Below are 15,034 nucleotides of genomic sequence, written 5' to 3'. Positions count from 1 at the left end.
TTTCATTTGAAGTTAGTTAGTTTATCTTAGTGTGCTTATTCTATTGTATGTATATCGCTGACACTTTTCTTCCGTGCAGCCACCACAGGGACTTGCAGGTGGACCCCAGCATTCCATGCATCCACCTTCCCAATCTGGACCACCTAACCAATCATCGGGCTCTGGTGGAGAAATGCCGCCTAATACGCAAGGACCTATGGGTAATTTTCCTCAGCAAACTCCGTATAGAGGTCCTGTGATGCAGGGTCAACAAAATATGCCTCCACAGAGGGGTAAGTTCTGGAGAAATTTGAAAAAGTTACATGATAATCAGACTAAAATTTGTTTCGTTAACGTAACTTACTTGTAGTTATTTGAGTGTAATAGTTAATTAGTATCTGTTTTAAACTATTTTTTTTCTGTTTTCAGTGGTAAAACTATTATTGCTAAACTATGGTTACTTTAGTTCGTAAAACTGAATATTGGAAAAATTATTAGTTTTCATAATTGGTTATACGCACTTAATAATATGTGTAACATGAGATGGGGAGGGAGGTAACTATAAATAAGTACACAATACGCAAATATTTTGCTTGTGTTTCAGTCTTGTGATATCTGGTAGAAGGCCCGAAGTTTTATTTATTTATTCGTTCATTAACTATTACCTGACCAGCGAACGAGTGCGGGCGGCCGGTTTTGGAATTAAAATGCAAGCAGCAATGTTTCTAACCGGATTATTTGTAATTAATCTATCACAGTTCTTGTAATCCTATTCGTAATAAACCTTTTCACGCATATGCTCAAGTGAAGACAAACAGTTTCAAAAGTTATTGAAGTTATTTGCAGAACATTTTTGAAGAGGCCTCATCCCGGCGAAATTAAAATACCACTAATTTCACAGTAATTATGTGATATCTTCAAATACCGTTATCACGTCTCATTTATCTGCTTTCGATTTCCAGCCATTTTGAAAATCGGCATTTATTTTCGCGTTTCAAAAAGGCTGAAAACGGAAAGACACTAGGTGACTTGTGATAACGGTACCTCACGCAAAATAATATTGTCTATGGCGCTCTTGTTCCACATTTCAATTATCTTTTATCTATTTGAAGATATCACATAATTACTGTAAAATTTGCGCTATTTTAATTTCGCCGGGATGAGGCCTCTTAAGTAACAACCAATAATAATAATAATAATAATACATCCTCCATATTAACTTGCGAATAAACTAACCTCGGTATTGTACAAAGGATCAGATACTCTCTGTGGGAAAGAAAATGATTTCTTATACTAAAATTTTCAATAGTCAAAGAAAACGAATTAAAATTGGTCGATTCGACTCGTTCCGAAGTTTTTGACGAGAGGATATGTAGGATGTGTACTCATTAATTTCTGGTGACTGTCTCTAATATTTTTAAGTCTATAAAATATGCGTAGGGACAGATTCAAGGGAAGCTCGGGGCAAAAAATCATCGGAGGAAACAAATTGTAGAGTACTCACAAGAAACACTAGAACTTTCGGTAGACATACTATCTCCCGTTTTCAAAAATATAGTGCATGCTTATCCATGTGTACGCTCCTTCTTTCATAAATATGAAGTGAGACGTGAATCGAGAAGAGGCGAGAAAATTGTCGAGTCTTGTAGGCATGACTTGTTCACCCAAATGTTACATCTTAATTTCAAACACTATTTAGTATTATATGACTAATTGTATATATGTGATATACAATTTGATAAGTAATAGTATGAACACAAGAAAGAGCATTTATCAACGTTTAAAGATACGCAAGTCATTACACAATTTACTTCAATAATAAATATGATTTAAATGTCGTTATATCAATCTTTCGTGGATTCGTCGTAACCTGGAAGAATTCTGATAAATTGTACATGAAACTAAGACGAAAATCAGGACACATTTTGTACATAAATTTACAAAACGAGACGAGAAAATTTTGATTCGAGACAGGACTTTTACAAACATTTACGACATGAGACGAGAAAACCTGAATTCTCATCTCGTCTCGAAGGCAACGCTATGAGCAAGCGAATTAGGAATCAAATATGAATGATCATGGTTCCTTTAAGCTGCACTAAGCTGCAAATATACCCAATGTCGCATTGGGGGTGAAGGGAGAGCGATTAAAGTGGGGTACCTAATAATTTAAGGTTCCTCATAACTCCAGTGAAATTCAGAAAAAATCCTGAATTACGATAAAAAAGAAAACATGCAAAATACATTTTCAGAGTAACTCTTACAGCCATTACGTCATTATAAGATAAATGCTACTTCTGAAACTGATTAGAGTGAATATTTATTTGGATAACGAAACCACTTTCATAAGTTTTTCAAAGTACCAAGTTTGAAAAGAACGAAGTTTGTCTTCCACTGTTGTTATCTGATTGCTCATAGATATCAGTGATGAAATAATTAGTCGAAAATCACGCGGCCGCTTCTTACATCAAACAAGATGGTACATCTGATATGTTTTAACTATAGGCAACTTGTACTTACAGACTAAATTCAGTCTTCTGAAGTCAAACGACAAATAACATTAAGATGTTCAAGAGAATAATGTATCAGCATTATTATATACTACAGACACAAAGGTACCACTAGGCTCCCAAGTTTCAAAATTATGTTGTGTGTGAAAGCAGTTAGTAGATATATTTTTTTGTCACATGATAGCTAGAACCTGAGAGAAATTCAGAGGGAGTCCACGGAAAATTTCTTTCGTCATAAATAAAAGTTGTGAACTTATGTGCTGAATTATACTTACGCTTACACTACCCATATGCTGATGTTTTATCAATATTTTTATTCGAACTCTACCAAAGGGCTAGATTTCTATCATGATCCTTAAAGAAGGATGCATTGAATCAAATTTCACAAATCAATCCCGAAAAGCAAGCTATCCAATCGCATAAATCTTTAAAAAATGACGGAAAAATTTCTTCACCTCCCCCCTCCCCCCCCAAAAAAAAAGATTCACTTCTCTTTAAAAAAATGAAATGTCTTTATTTTAATGTCCCATGATTATGTTGTTTATGCTAGAGGATACAGGTGATTAATGAAAGTGAAGAATTGTAAAATTAAATTTTGGTCTCTCACTGGGAATCAAACCCAGAACCAATTACAGTAAAAGCACATACACTAGCCAATGGACCAACAGAAAGGACTTTCAGAGTTCTCGAGTAGAAACATATCGGAATTCTTCCCTGGCCAGAACTCGAGAAAATAATTTATTTGTCAACCGATAAACATACACTTAAAACAAACACAAGAATCGTGAGCCTTAACGTTAACTTGATTTATACTTACAAAGTATTTCGCAAATCTCTAAGTTATCAACTTTAAATTAACCTTTTAGTCATTGATATTGTCATTCCTGCGTTTTACAGTTGCTCCTGTTTTGTAATGAAATCGAATAAAACGTAATCAATTTTTTATATAATCTGCTTAATATATGGTAGAAGCTCATTGAATTGTCAATTGTGCTATGTTCTTAAATTGGTAATTTCCATTCATATATCACTATTCACAATACATCTGCATTGCTGCAGGAATGGTTCACTACAATTATATAAACTTATGGCTTTCTTATTAAGCGTAAACAGATTAGGCTATGTATAACATCTAAACTGCGACTTTTAAAAACCGTTGGATACACTGCAGGATGAAACTCTCCGCTCCCTTCTCCCACCGCGCTTGCCCAGGAACTGATGTAAACACAACAGCAGCGCCATCCCTCCAAAACCGCACTGCTATCTTGGTCAGGTAATACTAATGGGTGGACCATTTCTGTAATTTCTAAACTATTACACACTCCTCAGGATGATGATAATAACGAATACCAGAATAAGCACGCTGTCTCGCAAATATCATTGATTTTATGGTTCACCAACACGAATTTCAGTATAAATAGGTAGAAAAACAAATATGTATAAGTAATGCACAAGGAATACTGTATTTTCTTCAGTATTAACACTTCGTCTATTCTAGGACCTGGTACTGGCCCTGGACCACAGCAATATAGACCTCAACAAGGCTACCCACAACAGGGTCCACCCCAGCAATACGGTTCGCAGTACAGTAGTCAATCTCAACCATCAAATCAGGTATGTTTGTGAATTACGCGATGTATTTTTCTTACGATACTCTGTAGTAGTTACATGGAAGTATTAAAAAGAGAAAAGCACAGTTTATATATATATATATATGATTTATCCGGGAAGTAGTAGAACTGATTTTTTCCCGGTGGAGGAGGAGGATGTTACTACGCTGGTTGGGTGGTGATGGTCTTAGCGCCCAGCACGCCAGTCGTCTCCAAGCCTTCTCGGAGTGTAGTTCTAGTTTAAGGTGAATCCTGTTCAAGGTGTCTTGTCATCTCCACAGCGAATCGTTTGTTAGAGCAGAGATGCGCGATAAAGTTTTGCGTCAAACTGGGTAAAACTGCGAATGAGACCCATGACATGATTTAAGACTACTTATAGAAGTGACTCTATAGGATCAAGTGTTTTGAGTGGTACAAATTGTTTCGGGAGGAGAGAGAGCAAGTTGAAGATGAGCAACGGTCAGGACGCCCTTGAAAACGCAAAAAGTGACGAAAACTTAGTGAAAGTGCGGAATCTTTTGAACTCTGACTGCAGATTGAGTGTACAGATGATATTAGAACAATTGAACTTGCCAAAAACTATTGTGCACAAAATTGTGACCGAAAACTTCGGAGTGAGAAAAGTTTGTGTGAAATTGGTGCCGAAGGTGTTACCCGATGAACAAAGCAACTTGTGATTTGTCATGAACTTTGTGATTGTGTTGTGGTGAACAAAATTTTCTCGATAAAGTTACCACCGGAGACGAGTCGTGGCTTTTTGATTACGACCTCGCGACAAAGCGCCAAAGCTCTGAATAGCACACCTCTACCTCACTTCGCCCGAAAAAAAAGCCCGCATAAGCAAGTCGAGAATTTGTACCGCTTGGTCAGACTGTGAATGCTGCATTCTACGTTAAAGTACTTGAAAGACTCAGAAAATGAGTCGCCCGCCTCCGTCCAGGGATCGCTGGATCATGGAAGCTTCGTCACGGTGATGCTCCGAGTCACACTGCCTTTGCTGTGATGGACTTCCTGACCAAACATGGCATCACACAGCTTCGCCAGCCACCCTGCAGCCCAGATGTCGCTCCTGCAGACTTCTTCCTGTTCTCCCGATTGAAAAGAGTCATGAAAGGACGGCACAACGGCTCGAACTAGGCCATTCGAGAGGCCGTAATGAGGAAACTGAAGAGCATTTCAGTTTCTGCGTTCTAGGGAGCCTTCAGTGATTGACAGAATCGCTGGCAACGCTGTGTTGATGCAGAAGGTGCATGTTTTGAAAACCATTAAGTCGATGTGTTAGAATTGTATTTTTTCTGTGAATATTTTCAGCAGGATATTTCGATTGCTTCCAGGTTACTATGTGTGAATCGCAGTGTCTTAAGATAGACCAATAGACAGAGAAGTTTACGGTTTGTCTGTTCTCTCGACTCAATGTCGGATAGTTGATGTGGGCTATCGTGGAGCAAGGCTCGTTTTCAATTTCACGTCACCATCTTTTTCATCTCTAAAGGTCAGTCTATAAAATATTTGTACGACAACACAGAATAAAACCGAACTTTCACAATCGAAGATTATACTTTTTGTGTAGGTCTAAACATTAAGACAACATACTTTGCTACGAATGTAAGTAAAAAAATAAAATTGCAATAATTATTAGATATAGGGTTGCCATCATTGCCAGAATGAAAAAATCGGATAATACTTGGTAGTGACGAATACAGAAAATAGCTGAAGACTAAGTACTTGATACCTACATGCATACAATAGCAAAATGCTCTCTTACAAACATACATTGTTTTCTCATTATTCTCGTGTAAGTTCAGTCCTTCCACTTTTTGCTTCCTGCAGTAGTTTATTTTTATTTCATACAAATTCTAAAATTACATAACGTTATCTGAGGATTTGTTTTCACGACCAATCTCAATCATAAAGTAACGTGATGTCTGTTGCGCCCATTGTTTCATGATCAAGAAAATGTGTTCAGCGGTAGCGTTAAATTCTCAGTACAAGTTCTACAATTTTTAAGCCTATTTGGTTTACAAAATTTCGACTAGAAATAAACATAATTTTTATCTGCTGACTTCCTCTAGATTTTGATCAGATCGAAAATCACATGCTATCTTTGAAGCATCTATCTGAGCACGTGGCGCCCACTTAGTCTCTTCAAAGTCGTTTTTATTTTTTCCCTCTCTTCTATGTTGAGGCTGTGAGGGCTCTGTGGTAGAGGGCTCACCTCTGGTGCGTGGCGTCCCTCGTTCGGCCTCAGATAGCACCAAGTGGGCTTTGTGTTGGACAGATACCATATGACGGTGTTTTCTAGGGTTTTCCCGTTTCCTTCCACTTCATTCATTCCACCATTTCATACATTATCATCTTTACCATCTCCAGCATCTCCGGTGCATAATCATCTTACGTTAAATAAAAAAACAAAAGATCTCACCTTTTTTTCTACTAGGATGACAATATAAAGGACAGCTTTTCCAATAAAGTGGAACATGTATTCGACCAACTCCCGCGATACCGTATAAAAATTATATTGGGGGATTTCAGTGCGAGTGTAGAACGAGAGGATATTTTTAAGCCGATTGAACTAGGCCTACATAAGGAAAGAAACAAGGCCGTTAAACTCGCGAACTTTGCAATATTCAAAATCCTTACCGTAAAGAGTACAAAATTCCCACATTACGACATTCATTAATATACTTTGACTTCACCAGGTGGAAACTTACATAAAATAATCAAATTGATCACATTTTTACAGATAGAAAAAGACAATATAGCGAAATTGATACCAACTCGCTTAGAGGAGATGACTGTGATACTGACCAGTGCATGATAGCAGCGATTATAAGAAATATATTAGCGTTGAAAAAAGGAAATAATCAGCATCTTTCTTTAAATTAAGTTAGAGCATATGCCAGACGAAAGGGGAATACCAGATTGAAGTTTCGGATAGATTCTCGGTTTTGGAAATTCGGAATGTCTAGTGTTGAGGATACTTGAGCTAAACTTAGAAATAACATTAAAATTTCAGGGGGAAAAAAACACGCGGAAATACATAAGAATACACCATGGTTGAATTCTGAATGCACTAAACTAGCAGAGGAGAATAAACGCAAAACTGCGTTGATTACGAACTACAAATGATAGAACTGCATAAAATTTCATTGACATCAGGTGGGAAACTTCCAAAATTTATGAGTAAAGAAAAGTAAATTTTTCAAAGCTAAAGTAGTTCAACTTGAAAATAACAGTAAAAATAAAAGTATTCGGGACATGTATGAAGGCATAACGAATTTAAAAAAGGTTGTCAATCTCGCATTCATATATTAAAGAAAGCGGATGTTACTGTTCTCACGGATACCAACAGATTTTTTTTTTTTTTTTTGGAAGGGGGGGGGTTGGAACACGCAGCCAGAAAATAATATTCGTGGAAAAATTGAAATATATACAACGGAACCGTATATTCCAGAGCACGACCGAACAAAAATAGAAATTAGTATAAAGAAATTAATTAAACACAAGTCTTGGAATGTGAAATTTCGGCTAAGTTATTTTTAGCTGGAGAGGAAAAATTGTGGAAAAAGATACACAAACTCATTCTCCTCACCTGGAACAATGAAGAATTGCCACAAAAGTGGAAAAAATTATAATTATTATCACAATTCACAAGAAAGGCGACAAAACTGATTGTAATAATTAGCGAGATATCTCTCTTTTGTCAACATCCTATAAAATCTTCTCAAACATTTTGTTAGCAAAATTGACCTCATATGCAGATAAAGCTATTGTAATTTTAATACAGATTTAATTGAAATCGTTCGACTATCGACAAAATATTTACCATTCGTCAATAAATTCGAAAAGAAATGGGAATAAGACACCTAGGTACGTCGATTATTTATTGACTTGAGAAAGTCCTACTACTCGGGTAAGAGAGAAACATTGTACAACATTCTTACCGAACTCGGTATAGCAAAAAATCTAGTTAGATTTATAAAAATCTGTTTAAATGAAACCCAAGATGAAGTCCGAGTAGGGAACTACTTATCCACGAGACTTCACGTCGAGAACGGTCTGGAACAAGGAGATGGGTTATCACCATTATTATTAAAGTTTGTTCTGGAATACGTTATAAGGAAAATTAAAGGTAGCAGCCAGAGCCAAGAGATGAATGACAGTCAGCAGGTTATAGTGTATACTGAAGATATCAGTCTAATTGGCGATAATATGAAGACAATAGAAAGAAATGAATTAAACACCTGCAAGGACATGGGTTTAGAAATGAATATAGAGGAAACTAAACGCATAGTCATTCACCGCACCGTAATACAACAAATTACGGATATGTTAAAAATATTAAATAATACTTTCGACAAATTGAACACTTTCAGATAGCTAGAACTAGCATTAACAGATCAAAGCCATATCCACGAAGAAATTGAATGTCGACTCTAAGCAGGGAATTTCAGGGATGAAGCAAGTCTCTTTTTCAGGTAAAAGTTTTTTAAAGAAAGTGTGTATCAGTAGTCTCTATTATTGAAACGTAAGTCTACTAGATCTCCTGTTTCCCATCTCTGCTTAGTCAAATTGATTGAATCATGTACTGGAAAATGTCAGTGATTAGATAAATAATAATAATAATAATAATAATGACCAGATGACCACATAATACAAGGTAAATATAGTCAAAGTGTGTGTAAGTTGGTGGAATTTGTATCTCCCGAGGAGAAGGGTGACAGGAAGACCTTTCATATTTCTCTTAACTTTTTTGTTCATTATAAGCAAATTTGCAACAGGATGTCAGTTCTCGGTGATTCAGTTTTAATATTGCATTTTGTTTCTTTTTTGCTGGTATTTTACTTACTCGTTCTGTGAACTTTCTGTAATATCTAAAACCACACAATTCATTTCGAAAACATTTATATTTCAAAAAACCCTGAAATATAGAATTTGAACTACACTTCGGAGAACTAGTTCTTACATCCTCTATCATGTGACCACTGATGTAATTCTGTGAAGAAATGTTGAAGACCAGAAGAGCTACAATCGTATTGGAGGAGGTTTGTCCTTGACCAATATACAGATGATTGACTCTGATGAATAGCAATAATGATATGCGAGGTGTATTAAGTAATGAGACCGATTTTGTTTTAACGAGGAATTTTATTACTCTTACATATCAAGGTTATCTCCTGCAAAGTAGTCCCGTTGGGCAGCTACACAGCGATGGAGGCATTGTTTACAATTTTCGTAGCAGTCTGTTATTATCAAAGTGCCAAAATGGCGCCCATGCAAGTGGTTTTTGACCAAGAGGAATAAATAATAATGATAATAATAAAAAAAAAAAGTCTCATGGCTGATCCGACGAATAGGGAGCTGAGGAACCACAGCAATGCGTGTTTTCTGCTAAAAATTCATTGATGAAGATTGCCCTGTGACTTGGTTCTTTGGAACTTCCTTGATGCACACTTTTCTCATGTCCAAATTCTATATTACAATTTGATGGACACTAAACACGTTCTAATTTGTCACTACTGATTATTCTTACCGTCAGTCGACGATCTGACCTCACAAAACATTTTTACTCGTTTCACATTGTCATCCGTTTCTGAGGCTGAAGGTCTTTCCACACAAAGTTTGTATTTCACTTGTTCTCGGTCTTCTAAAATAAGCTTGTGCGCCCTGGATAGGAAATGTATTCCATAAGTTCTTTGTAACTTCTCATAAATCACAGTAGTGGATTCGCAAAGTTGTACACAAAATTCGATGCCACAACGTTGCTCAAACTTTCGTGTCCTTCTTTGTAATGCACCTTACAAACACAGTTCCACTTCAGACACACTCAACAGCAAGAGTTCATTTAACTTCCGTGTAAATATGGAAGCAGCAGCGTTGTCGCTTCGTGCACTGTTGCCAGGCTCATTACTTGTTTGAATGTTGGTAATTTGCCGTTGAGTGTTCAATTTAATATTTAAACTTTTATTACAGGTTTATTTTAATAATAATGTATAGTTTAGTTTAACATAAGGAAGGGATAATATTGCAATTATCTGAGGGGTTTTCTAGTATTATTACAGAGATTAGTGAAACATTGGTTCATTGGTTGTGTTGTGAAAAAATTTCTGTACAGTTTCAGCTACTTAATCTATGTCCTTGCTCACCAGGTTAAGTTACTCACATGAAAAACGAATAAACACATTGTGCACTTTTGATATAGTAGTTGAACACTATTGAAACACTATTGATATTGTAGAAAAATAATATCAATTTGTTTGTGAAAGTACTGAAAAATTTACAGTTCGTTGCAGCCTACTTACAACGAATTTCAAGGGACCAACGCATCCGAACTTCGTTATAAACAAACTCATATATTTTTCCGAATTAGGTAACAAGCAGGTACGTTTAAAAAAGATTATACAGCAGTATAACATTATATCTGAAAATAATTTCATTAATTAGGTTGTTATCTAGCCTATTGTACATATAGTATTTTTTCCTACCTGTTCAAGCACGCTTGAAGAAGTCTGCAATTTTCTTCTGGACCGTGTCTGCTGCCGCTGTTCGTAGCACCGCCGTTTCCACTTCCTCAAATGCCCGAAATGCATTGTCCGGCATCGTGTTGGCTGTGTTCGAAAAGATAGCGTTGCAAGTTTTCCAAACATTGGATCGCTTTTTTGAAACTCATGGGCTGTTTCACATTTTTTACTTCTGCCTCATCATCGGAATCTGCTTCATCTTCCTTCGTAGCCTCTCTCACGTTTCCACAATTGAATTGTCAACATCGAGATCCTCATTACAAGCGTATCATCTGCAGCAACGTACTCAGCAAACGTAATTCCCAGTGTCACTGCTTCCTGAAATTCATGCGTGGCTTGCACAGCGACAACAGCTATAAAAACCAGTTTTGCGGTACCTGAGTTATCCACGAGTAGAAGAAAAGAAAATATGATCCCGTTCTGAAAACTTCGCTATAAGCGGTCTTCATTGAAAATATTGTTTGTGATATATGGTCATGTCTTCCATGTTTTAAATAGGCAGTGACAAGGATTTCATTTATTTTCGTAATATCCAATAATTCACTATTTCCGAGTTCGTTATAAGTGGGCTGCACTGTACTAATAATGTGAGTCTTGTAGACAAATATTTGAGAGTCTCTCTTAGGCGCTGTTTCTCCTTTCCTTTATGTAAACTTATATTTTTAACTTTATACTTCTGTGTCAGAAATTAAAGTACGTTGTTTAATTAGTGATGTAAGAAGTGCAAAACTCGTACAGACACAATCAACGAAGTAAATGTTTCATGTGTTTCGTTAATAATAAAATCTGAAATGTATCAATTACTGTCTTGAAGTAAACATTTTGTCGTAAGTTTTCTGTAACTTTTAGCTGTTAGATTTTTTTAAATGTGTTTTGAATGCTATTTAGTGAACTATGAAATAATAGTTTTCACTTCGTTTTAGAATTACTGTCCTCCTCCGCCAACTCAGCAACAACAGCAGCAGCAGCAGCCGCCACAAACACAACCACCACAGCAACAGCCGCCGCAGCAGCAGCAACAGCCTCCCTCTTCCCAACAGCAACAACAACCACCACCACCACAACCACAGCAGCAACAACCTTCTCAATCATCTGGATATCCTCCACCCCCATCCTCACAACCTTCAGGTTACGGAGGACCTCCATCGACTCAAGCTCAAGTATACGGAAGTCAATCGTCGCAGCCAAACTATGGACCACCGCCAACAACCACTCAGGCTGGTCCTTACGCTCCTCCACCTTCTCAATCCAATTATGGTCCTCCGGTGTCTCAGTCAAATTACGGGCCACCACAGTCATCTACCCAGACAACCTATCCTCCCACAGCTACGTCTCAAGCAAACTATGGTCCTCCTACTACTCAGAGTAGTTACGGTAATTCTAGCACGCAGTCTAATTACCCACCTTCGCAGACAACTGCTCCAAGTAGCCAAAGTAATTACACACCGGTTTCTCAGCAAAGTAATTACCCGTCACAGCAGAGCTATCCTACAACAACTCAAAGCAGCAATTACATTCCTCCAACATCTCAGACACAAACCACTTATGGCACTGCTACAAGCCAGCCTCAGTCTCAAACCAACTACAGCCAGCCAAGTCCGAGTTACGGAACTGCCACTTCTCCAAGTGGTCCAACACCATTCACTACACCTTCGAACCCCCAGACAACATATTCTCAGACAACAGGGCCTATAACAGCTCCTTCAGCCTCTACTCAAACCTATCCCCCAGGAGGAAGCCAACAAACTTACACTCCATCCACACAGTCAAGTTACTCGTCTGCTCAACAAACAACCACAACTTCACAAACGAATTTCGGCTCCACTCAGTCGGGCCCTCCTCCATCATCAACTTCACAGCCAAGCTATGGCCCTCCACAAACTCATCCTGCAACCACTCAAACCTACGGCTCACCTGCTGGAGCTCCAGGCCAAGGATATGGCCCTCCAGGTTCTCAACATAGTTATCCATCCCACCCTCAGCCTCCTCATCAGCAGTATCCTCAGTCGTATCCACCACCATCTGCTCAACCAGGATATCCACAGTATCGTAATCCAGGTCCTCCCCCATCCCATCAACCAGGGCAGATGCCTCCTCCAGGACCACAAGGACCACCACCTGCTCAAAGCCAATATGGTGGGTTTGATCAAAGCAGATTTCCTGGCTACCAGCCGCCGCCCCAATAAAACGGAAAGGTCTTCTCTTCAAATGTTAAAGATGGTTGTGCGTTATGGTACCTAGAATATGCTGTAGTTCATGTAGCCTTCATAGTGTAGCAGCTACTAAACTGAGCAGCTAAATAATGTTGATAACACAATAATCGAACGAAATGTTTGTATACTTGTGTAATTGTTCGATTATAAATATCGCTTTTTCCCCCTCTGTGTTACTATCATTTGCTGTATAATATTTGAAGATTTTGAGGTAGCAATGTGTACAAGGCTACTCTGTATGTTTCATTACACAGCATTACTTATAGCTTTTGTGCTTGTAATATGTAGTTTTGATATCATAGTGGATCAAGTAATAAAGAATTTGAAGGCTTAAATTATAAACAGTATTGCGCATATTCAGCAGATAATAGTAGATATACAGTGGCTTGTCATCTATTGACAGCTAGTGCCAAGTTGCTCGAGGTATAAATATACTGTATGCATTTTAGCTACAGAAGGATAACGTACTTGTAAAAGATATGGGATTGTGCTTAAAATTAAAATCATATAAAATTCTGTGATAAAACATGTCCTCTTTTTTGTGATAAAATAAGTCCTTTTGTTTTATTTATTTTTTTATTATAAGAACGAGAACGTGTACTATTACCTTCTGTAGCTACAAACCACTCAATCATATTCATTGGGTGCAATTTCTGCTTATACATATGTTGGAAGTTCCGAGTTCTATAATTTTCCATTTAAATGGATAAACAAACCACTTATAAACTTAAGTTTTCAACCAGCTGTTTAGTATAGATGTGAAAGTTTTGAGTCAGCTGTGTAGTATAGATCTTTTTAAAAAAAAAACTATGATACGTGGTGATAGTGCACATTGTATTGCACTATCCACAATGTGCGTAGTGTGCATAGTGCTTACTATTACTTGTATTGTTCATAATGTGCACTGCAACTGTGAATTCTGAGTTCACAATTCCAAACATTCTTGCAGAATCTTAAATGTGCAGTGTAATTCGAGCTAAAAGAGAGTAAGAAAATAGTTTTTTTTTTTTCTGTCCTTGTAGTGATACTATTTGTCTTCGATAGTAAGCTGCTAAGTTTGCATAAAGAAGGATGATGGTTTCAGTAGAAATTATAATAGAATAAAAAAAAGTATGGAACATTTCATTTTATGCAAATACGTTGCCAAACCACTTATATGTTTATCGTATGACTGTGAGCATTTGTTGTTGATACCTTCCTAATCTATTTAATTTAATGATCCAATTTGATACAAACTTTATGATCGAGCATATAATATTTTTAACTTGATGTTTTCATTTTTTATTTTGAAAAGCATACATTGGTTACGCAAGATGTTCTGGTAGTTGAGTTTGCAACAAAGGCTTAATAGAAATAGAAGATAAGAGCATTTGTAAACAGTGTACTCGCAGTTTTTGACAGAACAAATAACTGTATGATGATACGTAAATAATCTTCAATCTTATAAGTGTACATGCATGTTAAAGTAAACAATAATGAATGCGAAATTAAGATTGAAATAGTACGTGTCCATGAGATGTGAATTTTTTTTTTTTTTTTTTTTTTTTTTTTTTTAATAAAACATTGTTGGTGTCTGGTAATTTTGTGTGTGCATAGCGGGTAAGTACTCAGTCACTCTTAAAACATTTTGTTCTAAGAGTACGGATAATAACTGTCAGTATTGCAGGATGTGCAAGTTGACATGTGGTAGAATGTTGCCTTGAATATTTTATATACATATATGTATTTTTTTACGTATAGTTTTTGTTTGATATAGGTAGTGAATTTAAGAACTAAGAATGACAGTAGCTTTGATTAGCTGCAGATATTGCTTTTAAAGACTTTTTTTAAAAAAAAAAAAATACTGTTGTAGGTTTTCTTTTGTAGTTATTAATGATCATGGATATTAAGTTATAGCTGATTAAACTTGCTCCTTTTAGTTATAATTTTGGTTTTATTAATTACCTCAGACCGATAGGTTTACGATAGATAATCTTAGTTGTTGATAATTTCCAGGACACATTAATTGCAAATACCAGTATAGGTGCTTCAAAAAATAAGTTCTCTTTTTTTCTTGTAAATAGTGTAAATACAACAAATTTGAAATTGTTTTGAGCAAACAAAAGATTTTTTTTATTATTTTTCCTTTGGAAGAACGTAAATTAAACGCGACTAGTTAACATAATGAAAAATCATAATTGCTATGCGGAGAAAAAGAAACA

The 15,034-nt window shown here is 36.6% G+C and overlaps 1 protein-coding gene across 1 annotated transcript in view; it reads left to right on the top strand.

Moving 5' to 3' along the window:
• The window catches only part of LOC145687002 (uncharacterized), a 32,806-nt gene extending 18,426 nt beyond the window's left edge, over positions 1-14,380 (top strand). Inside the window, exons 4-6 of the mRNA XM_081760554.1 lie at positions 80-272; positions 3,988-4,103; positions 11,544-14,380. Coding sequence (XP_081616680.1) covers positions 80-272; positions 3,988-4,103; positions 11,544-12,806 — 1,572 coding nt within the window. The 3' untranslated portion in view covers positions 12,807-14,380. The remainder of the gene's footprint in view (positions 1-79; positions 273-3,987; positions 4,104-11,543) is intronic.
• The last annotated feature ends 654 nt before the right edge of the window (positions 14,381-15,034 follow it).

Source organism: Thermobia domestica, chromosome 1 (genome assembly GCF_964235325.1).
Source record: "Thermobia domestica chromosome 1, izTheDome1.hap1.1, whole genome shotgun sequence".
Lineage (NCBI taxonomy): Eukaryota > Metazoa > Arthropoda > Insecta > Zygentoma > Lepismatidae > Thermobia > Thermobia domestica.
Note: the sequence above shows the minus strand (reverse complement) of the source record. Positions and strands in the feature narration are given on the sequence as shown.